We start from the raw sequence: 9,419 nt of genomic DNA on the forward strand, positions 1-9,419 counted from the left end.
CAACAAAGGAGTCTGGAACTTGCGAAGAGTGGCCTGGAGATCTAAGTCAGGGAAAGTCAGCAGACAGACGGCAGTGGAAGTCATGAAACAGGTAAGACCACCTACGGAGTGTAGATGGAGAGGAGCTCCACAAAGTGAGATCAGAAACACTCCAACACTTGGAGCAGCAGAAAGCACACTGAGCAAAGGAGATCGAGGAGTGGCCAGAGAGGGAGGTAGGCCATCTGGAAAATGGAAAAACATTTTTTAAGAAAAGGTAAGTGGGGGCAGGTGTAAATAGAAAATCTCTATACCTTCCTCTCAATTTTGCTCTGAACCTAAAACTACTCTTTAAAAAAAAGTCATCTTTTAAAAAAAAATTTTTTTTTACTTGAAGGACAATTGCTTTTACAGAATTTTATTGGTTTCTACCAAACATCAACACACACACACACAAAAGAAATGAGTCTGGCAAAACTAATCTATGATGACAGAAATCAAATGGTGGTGTAGGGCTTAGACTGAAAAGGGCACTTTCTACAATGATGAAAATGTTCTATATCCTGTATGGGGTGGTAGTTATTTGGGTATACATATCTGTAAAAACTAACGTAAATGAACACTAAGTAAGTACTTCTGCATTTTACTGGATGTAAATCTACAAAGAACGAACGACAGACCAGAACGGACTACACGAGGAGAGTATCAAGAGCTTGAGGAGTTGGAGTGGAGAGGGGGCAAGTGGGGAGAAACAAGCTAGAGTGGCCAGATTGAGAAAAGTCTTAACAATATGGTAAAGACTAGATTTTTTTTTGCCCTGAGAGCAATGGGCAGATTCAAGAATTTTAACCAATGGAGCAATGTGAACATATCTGCATGTTTAAACTGATGGCCCTGGTGACAGAGCAGAGAATAGACTGGAATGGGACAAGTAAGAAGCCAAGGAAGTAAGAGATGACAGTGGCTGACTTGGAGAACAGTGGGAATGTCAGAATTGAGTACATTTTGTAGTTGGGGCCCTTAAGATGGGATGGTGGACTGGATGCAGAGGGTCAGGAAGAGGAACTCTTATTTTTAAATATGTTTAATGGAAATATGTTACTGGTCCCTTCATGGCTTTGCAAATTCAGAGAAGAAACAGAAATCCTGCAGCTCTCTGGAGAAGCAGTTCAGTCAACAGTTAAAGTCAGGAGCTCTGGAGTCTGACTGCTGAAATCCAAAATCCCCAACAGTCACTTAATGGCCTTCTGACACTGGGTTAGTTACTTAACTTCTCTGGGTCTTAAAAATCTTCATTGGCAAAATGGGGCAAAAATACTACTTGCTTCAGAAGATTAAATAACATAATGCTCATTAGGTTTGAACAGAGCTGGCGCATAATAAGTGCTCAGTAAATGCTGGCTTTTAAATAGCAGTTCAAGAGTTAAAAATTCAAACCAACTATACTCCAATATAAAATAAACAAACAAAAGAAGTTAAAAATCCAGTATTGCCCGATGAAAATCACCATGTACGAAGGCACTCAGCATCTAATAGACTGACTGTAATTCCTCAGAATGTAATTTGCAGAATGATTATAAAGAAATTGATTCACTGATCTTGTTAGTCATTCTCCTGTTTAACCTGTCAATAGCATCCAAGGCCTCCTTCAAATGTCTAACAAAACCTTTCATAACCAGGACCTTTATCTGTCACCTTTAATCTCTCCTCTACTTTTTCACACTCTGATACTACTGGATTTATTTTTATTTCTCAAAAATATCAGATGGCCTTGCCTCCAGGTTTCAAGTGTCTTCTTCCCGCTACGTCAATCTCTCCCTTGACTATTTCTCCATGTCCCCAACCGATGCCAACTAAAATTCTGAGCCCCAGAGAAGTTATATGTACCTTTCCAGAAAATAAAATTATATCAACAGCTGAACTTCATCAGGCAGCTCAGAGTAGGACAGTTATCCTTAACTTCTCAGAAGCTGATGAAAGCTACAGGGGTACTCCCCGAGAAAACACTTAAAATTTGGAGTAAATTTTCTGGGCACTTAAAATACTCTTGCAATCCCAACTTGAGTTCCCGGCGAAAAGGAGAAATTACTACCCTGGGATTCAGAAGATTTGGTTTTAACACCACAGCCAGCGGTGGGAGCCTAAGCTCCCTGGACCTTGCTTTATAAGGAAGCAAGCAATACGTCCCCCAAGGTGGGTAAGAGTCAGTCCTCCCCTGACAACACACGTACACTAGAATGGGTTCAACCCCGGAGCCGTGGGCGGGGCTGCTAGGCCAGCGTGGCGCCTGCCAGCTCCCCCAGCTCAACCATTGCACGTGGTCCAGCAGCCGGCTAGGGAGTGAACCCGCTGAGCCCTGAGCCAGCGCTGAGTCCTGAGCATGCGCGGAAGACGCGGCCCGCCCCTCTCCACGGCCAGGACTCTCGGGGCAACGCCTCTCGGGGACGCATCACGGCCCCTTCCGCTCACCATTTGCCCTGCACTCACCTCTACAGTTGGGATCGGCGCAGCCAGCTGCTCCGGGGTCAGGTTCCCAAACTCTTCCGCAAGCAGGTCCATGCTACTCACGATGAAACAGGCACTAAGCAGAATACTCACGTGCGCCTCCCTTGCGTCAAGGTATCCGCTGTACCGGTGGAGAGCGCTGCGTGGTGTCTTAAAGGGTTCGCCGCACAACTTAATAGGAGGAAGAAAGGTTCCGCCTGCTGTCGGTCGGAACCTGCGGTTGAACCCGGATGTGGCTGAGGTGGAGCCGGGAAACTGCGCCCTCTAGTGTCCATCGGATGTCTCGCGTGGGTAATCTGAAATCCAGGCAGGTTGTTCCTGCGATCTCAGTCAGTCCGACTCTTTAGGACCCCGTGAACTGTAGCCCGCCAGACTCCATTATCCTAGCAAGAATACTAGAAAGTGTTAGTTGCTCAGTCGTGTCGACTCTTTGTGACCCTATGGACCGTAGCCCGCAAGGCTCTTCTGTCCATGGGATTTCCTAGGCTCCAGAGGATCTTCCCGGTCTCCGGCATTACAGGCAGATTCTTTACAGTCTGAGCCACCAGGGAAGCCCCAAGAATACTAGAGTAGGTTGCCATTTACTCTCCCAGGGGATCTTCCTGACCCAGGGGTGGAACCCTTGTCCCTTGCTTCTCTTGCACTGACAGACAATTTTTTTTTTTTTTTTAAACACTGTACTGCCTGGGAAGCCCCCAGTTATCCCATAATTGAGGCCAAAAAGCATATTGTTTTAAAAATATTTCACAGAAAAGGGTAAAAGGAGAATTTGCACGACTTGAGCCACGGAAGCATCAGTTCAGTTCAGTTCAGTCGCTCAGTCGTGTCCGACTCTGCGACCCCATAAATTGCAGCACACCAGGCCTCCCTGTCCATCACCCTGTCCAACTCCTGGAGTTCACTCAAACTCACGTCCATAGAGTCGGTGATGCCATCCAGCCATCTCATCCTCTGTTGTCCCCTTCTCCTCCTGCCCCCAATCCCTCCCAGCAGCAGAGTCTTTTCCAATGAGTCAACTCTTCGCATGAGGTGGCCAAAGTACTGGAGTTTCAGCTTTAGCATCATTCCTTCCAAAGAACACCCAGGACTGATCTCCTTTAGAATGAACTGGTTGATCTCCTTGCACAGGAATCATTTAATTTAGCCCCAAACTACACGTATAGTATGAAAAAGTAGGAAATATACCAAATACCTAGTAGGAGGGGATTGGTTTAAAACCTTAAGGTACGTGTGTGGTGGACTACTATACAACCATTAAAACAACCACAAAATGAGGAGGAATTAACTTTACCTAGAGAGTAGAGCATAACAGGACAGCAATAAAGATAGTTATATTCTGAAAGGACTAGGCAGAAGATCCAGGAGTAAACGTCAGCAGAAATTTAGTATGAAAAGATGACATTTTAAATCAGTTGGAAAGATGCTTTTCCAAAAAATGATGTTGGAGCTGCTGATTAGCTGTTTTGAGAGAAAAAAAAAAAAAATATATATATATATATATATATAAATCCTATAAGGATTACATATTTAAACGTTAAACAACCTTAGAAGGAAATATAAAGTGAACAAATGCATGACGTTAAATGGTGATTGCCTTCAAGCATGGCAACACAGAAATCATAAAGGAGAATATTCATAGATTGAATCGTAAAATTCTACCCATAGTTTTAGGATTCCATGAAAAATTTAAAATTTTCTGAACAGATGATTAAAAATCTCCATGAATAGGTTTTAAGACACACAAGTTGGCAGGTGAGAAAGGATTGATATTCCTCATTTAAAATGAACTTACATGAATCAATAGGGGAAAAAAAATCCCACTTGGGGGGAAAAAGGCAAAAGAGAATCAACAGTTGTTTAGTATGTACAAAGTTTCAGTTCAGGAAGATGCAAAAGTCTGGAAATGGATAATGGTCATAGTTTCACATTTGAAATGTGAGTGTACATAAGACCACTGAACTGTGCACTTGAAATGGTAAATTTTAGTATATTTTGCCATAGTAAATTACGAAAATTTATAAATATTCATTTGCCATTCTGAATGTCTAACCCTTGTGGTGATAGTGGTAAAGAATTAGCCTGCCAATGCAGGAGACACCGGTTCAATCCCTGGGTCAGGGAGATCCCCTGAAGGAGGGCACAGCAACCCACTCTAGTACTCTTGCCTGGAGAATCCCATGGACAGAGGAGCCTGGTGGGCTGTGGTTCATAGGGTTGCAAAGAGTCGAAGACGACTACAGCAACTTGGCATGCACGCACGCAACCCTAGCACTGGGTTAGTCTGATTGTTTGTTGTCGTTGTTTTGTTTTTTGTTAAAATAAGCATAGTTTTCCGATTTGGTAGGTTTCGGCTGGGGCCTGCAAATTTGCATTTCTAATAAGCTCCCAGGGATGATGCTGATGCTGCTGGCCCAGTGATCACAGTTGAGAATCACTCTGTAATGTAACATGAGATTTATCACTCAATCCCATGGCCTATTGATGTGTTTACCTCTCCTTCTGACAGGGAACACCTGGAACAGGGACTGTCTTGTTTGTCTTCCTCTTTTCAGGTTCTAACTCATTGTTTGTTCCTAAGTAAAGTTGTGTTGAATAAAAGATTCGGGGGGAAAAAACATGCATTGAGTGATAAGTTCAATTTTTCATGTCATGCTTTTTAAAATTCTGATTTTTTTAAAGTGTCTCTGGAGGAGGATCTGGTAGCAGTGGTCCCAGAGTCCTACGGGAGCCACTGGCTGACACTAAGTGGTGTCCACCCTGTTTACACCTACCTGGTCCCTGAGATAGAGGCATTTGCATCCTGGGGTCAAATCCATTGTCTTTCTGATCGCCTAAGGCAAGGGTTCCCAACCTCCAGGATCTAATGCCTGATGATCTGAGGTATAGCTGATGTAATAACAATAGAAATAAAATGCACAATAAATGTAATGCACTTGAAACATCATGAAACCACCCCCTGCCCCAGTCCATGGAAAAATTGTTTTCCACAAAACTGGTCCCTGGTGCCAAAAAGTCTGGGGACTGCTGCCCTAAGGGGCTGGAGTTTTTCATTCCAAAGGCCAGAAACAGTCTCCTGGTTTCTGCTTTCTGCTGTCCTTTTCCTGAAATATTGGTACAAAAAAGACTTGGTGGTTTGAATAGAGGGCTGGGCAATTAGGGAAAGGAAATCACAGAAAAAAGGTTGACATCTTGGAATACTATCCCATCACCTAGGTATGAAGTGTTGTGGTCCCCAGATGGGAAAGTGACCAATGGGAGGAGAACCATGAGCATCAGTTAAAGAAGAGCAAGGGAAAGGGGAAAGCAGAGGTGTCAGAGCTGAGCCCTGGAATGTTAGGGAGTGTTTCTGTTGACTGTTTACTCTTTGCCAGGCATTGGAATAACCACTTTTTGTACATTCTCTGATTTAATAATCAAGGGGGAGAAGTATGATAAGCCCCATTTTGCCAAGTGAGGAGACTTAGGCTCATAAGTTTTGAGAAATTTGCCAAGCATGGTTGGAATTTAAATCCACACTTACCTGACCCCAGAGCCCATGTTTTAAACCACTCTATTGTGACACCGGCTGAATGGATTGGGTAGAAGACATCAAGCAGAGAAAGACAGCTTGAGCAAAATGACATGGGGGCTCTAGAGTACATAATCCTATCAATACGTGTGGCGGCTGAGTGTAGTTCTCCCACAGGGCTTGTTGAGGGACGTGGCTATAGATAACACTAGAAATTGTCATTTATGCCATGTTAAAGAAATTAGAACTTATTTTGAGAGGCTTCAACTTGAAGACACTAGAAAACTAAAGAAAAAGATGACCCTCTCTCCTTGAAAACCTTGGTGCATTCAGACTGGGGGAAAAAAAAGTGATCCTGATTTCTATATTTGAATAAATTTACAGCAGAACTAGAGAAAGCCCAGAACAATGTTGGAGAAGGAATAGGGGTTCTTCAATCTGAAAAGGCAAGGGCAAAGGGGATCCTGAAAGTCTACTGTTTCACAACCAGCAAGGTAAGGAGAAGCTGGGACAGAAGTCTCTACTGTAATCAGAGAACATTTTGCATTTTGAGCAAGACTGGATGGTCCAAAACCTATAGTTACCTGCCAGGCCCATAGGTCTTTATCTGAAAAGCCTTGCTCTGTGTCATGTTACCTCGTCATCCTGTCAAAACCAACAGGGCCAGCAACCAGCTAAAGGCAGCCACCTAAGGCAGGGGGCAGGGAGGGGGCATGGAGCTCCTAATGAGACCCCCCTACCGAAGGCAAGAGAGTCGGGGAAGGGTATCCATAGTGACTAGTGGCAAATAGACCCACTCATTTTCTCTCTTCTGGGAGGTTTTCAATGAAGACCAAAAGGGAAGGACAACAGGAAACAGAGGCAGAGAAGTAAACAGCATTTGGTAGCATTACAACAGTGAACCATGACTGGATGACCTAAGGCAACCAATAGAGCGAGTAGTTAACACGTTCCAGGGTTAGACTCTTTGGTTTCAAGTTGATTATCAGCTCTGTGACCTTAACCTCTCTGTGTCTCTTCTTGCACAAATGGAAATAATGATAGAACCTGCCTTGTAGTGGGTTGTGCAGTTATATGAGACCATTTATATAAAATGCTTAGTCCATGTGGTAAGTAATTATTTTGCTAAATTCTGAAAGAAAAAAATTATATTCAGCTTCTCTATCATGCCTGCAGGTGTAACTGCTGGCAGATTCCCAGCTTTCCTTTCTTCTTCAAGCCTTGCGATCAATCCCTAGGTCCCTTTCCCTCGAAAGCTGAACAAGGCTAACATACCAAGCTTAGACATAAAAAAAGAAAGTTTCACTGGAAAAGTAGAGAACAAGAGGGCACAAGTTGCTGGTACAAATGTACTTTCTAAAAGGTTAGATTAAATCATGGAGGATAAAGTCATACCTGATTTACTAAACGAAACTGGAACATGTTGGGTTGTGTCACTATCCTTTGAAGTCGACATCAAGGACAATAACTGCAGTTTCTACTACCCTTGAGTTTCTCTGCCAATGACAATATTGGGCTTAATGAACCATGGTTGTGATGACAGTTGACAATTTTTGGTCTTATGTACTTAAGTACTCCATCACCACATCTCACAATACTAAAACCTCTTGAAGCTTGAAAGAGATTTAGGACTAATAAATTAGCTTTTGTAATGTATTCTGGCCACATTATGCTTAAGTTTGTAGACAATTTCAAATACATCTCATTTGACTCTCACTGGCACCCCACTCCAGTACTCTTGCCTGGAGAGTCCCATGGACGGAGGAGCCTGGTAGGCTGCAGTCCCTGGGGTCGCTAAGAGTCGAACACGACTGAGCGACTTCACTTTCCCTTTTCACTTTCCTGCATTGGAGAAGGAAATGGCAACCCACTCCAGTGTTCTTGCCTGGAGAATCCCAGGGATGGGGGAGCCTGGTGGGCTGCCGTCTATGGGGTCACACAGAGTCGGACACGACTAAAGTGACTTAGCAGCAGCAGCAGGGCTCTGTGAGGGCTTCCCTGGTGGCTCAGAGATTAAAGCATCTGCCTGGAATGTGGGAGACCCAGGTTCGATCCCTGGGTCAGGAAGATCCCCTGGAGAAGGAAATGGCAGCCCACTCCAGTACTCTTGCCTGGAGAATCCCATGGAGGGAGGAGCCTGGTAGGCTACAGTCCATGGGGTGGCAAAGAGTAGGACATGACTGAGAGACTTCACTTTCACTTTCAGGGCTCTGTGAGGCAGGCAGGTACGGTAGGAAATCGATGTTCAGGGCGAGACTAGAAGGCTGACTTGAGGTCATAATAGCTGTGAAAAATAAGTGAATTCAAACTCAAGTCTCTTGACTCTCAGTCCTGTGCTACTTTTGTAACAAGTGGGAGCTGTTGGTACTTAACATCCCCAGAGGTAGAACAGATTGAATTTTAGTTTTAAGGAGGATTCAAGTGAAAAAATACATGTTGCACAAAATGTGGCAGGCCCCACACTTTGCCAATCAGCCACAGAATTCTTTACTGCTTATCCTGGATTTGGCTTCAAAATCCTCTCAACTCAGTGCTCTGGGGAGCTAATACTAAAAGATCAGAGCAGACACATGACTTTAAACTTATTTTCATAAGCAAGAGGATTCATAGAGCTTATTCGAAACTGGCATAGAAACTGAGGTAGAAACTGTAATGATTATCAATACCCAATACCCATGTCCACCTCTTTTCTCCTGGGCACATTTTCCTGACTTGCTTGCACTTGGAGCCAGATGATTTTGAGTTCTGGCCAACGCACTATGAATAGAAATGGGCAATCCATTTATTTCTCCTGTCTTCTGAGTGATTCAGGAGATGCTGAAAGTTTTGAGGACTGCTAAGTTATAAGATGGATGGAAGTTGGGTTTCTGAGTAGCTGGATTAAGGCCCTTGATACATACACCAACCTTCCCTAAACTTGGAACTACAATTTGAGCAATAAGGCTATGCTGAGGCCATGGTGACTTGAGAGCTTTTTGTTCAGCAGTTCATCAATGCACACCAGTAAAGGCTGATTTCACTGACTATGCCCTTCCTGGAATCATCTTACAGTGTCATTCTTAGAGGCAATACTGGATGGGGGGAGGGGGTCTCACACATTTCTCCCATTCGAGTTCAAAAGACCTCATAAACGTAAAGGATAGTGGGTTTGTTTTTCTCTTTCTGCTCCTCAGGACACCTTTCCTATTTGAAAGAAATCACTAGTTGGGTGACCTTGGTGGGAATATGGGAGTCTAAGTGTCAGCCACTATCTCATTCCATCCCATGAAATTAGAGCATTGCCCTTGACAGAGATTCGTCCCACTGAATGTTGATATCTGGGACTTTAAATCTTGAGCAAATGAGGCAAAGCAGCAAGGACAGTTGAGAAATCAGTCTCTGAATCCTGCGTGGCTAAGGCCCTGCCCTTGCATTGCCTTGGTTCCTA

At 43.8% G+C, this 9,419-nt stretch overlaps 1 protein-coding gene across 2 annotated transcripts in view; it reads right to left on the bottom strand.

The window, feature by feature from the left end:
* Window positions 1–2,740, bottom strand: part of POLR3B (polymerase (RNA) III (DNA directed) polypeptide B) — a 122,880-nt gene extending 120,140 nt beyond the window's left edge. For both annotated transcript variants that reach the window (XM_010853386.1, XM_010853387.1), the window contains exon 1: window positions 2,467–2,740. In XM_010853386.1, the coding sequence (XP_010851688.1) occupies window positions 2,467–2,538 (72 nt within the window). In that variant the 5' untranslated portion in view covers window positions 2,539–2,740. The remainder of the gene's footprint in view (window positions 1–2,466) is intronic.
* Between the last annotated feature and the right edge of the window lie 6,679 nt (window positions 2,741–9,419).

Source organism: Bison bison, unplaced genomic scaffold (genome assembly GCF_000754665.1).
Source record: "Bison bison bison isolate TAMUID 2011002044 unplaced genomic scaffold, Bison_UMD1.0 scf7180017864327, whole genome shotgun sequence".
In the NCBI taxonomy this organism is placed as follows: domain Eukaryota; kingdom Metazoa; phylum Chordata; class Mammalia; order Artiodactyla; family Bovidae; genus Bison; species Bison bison.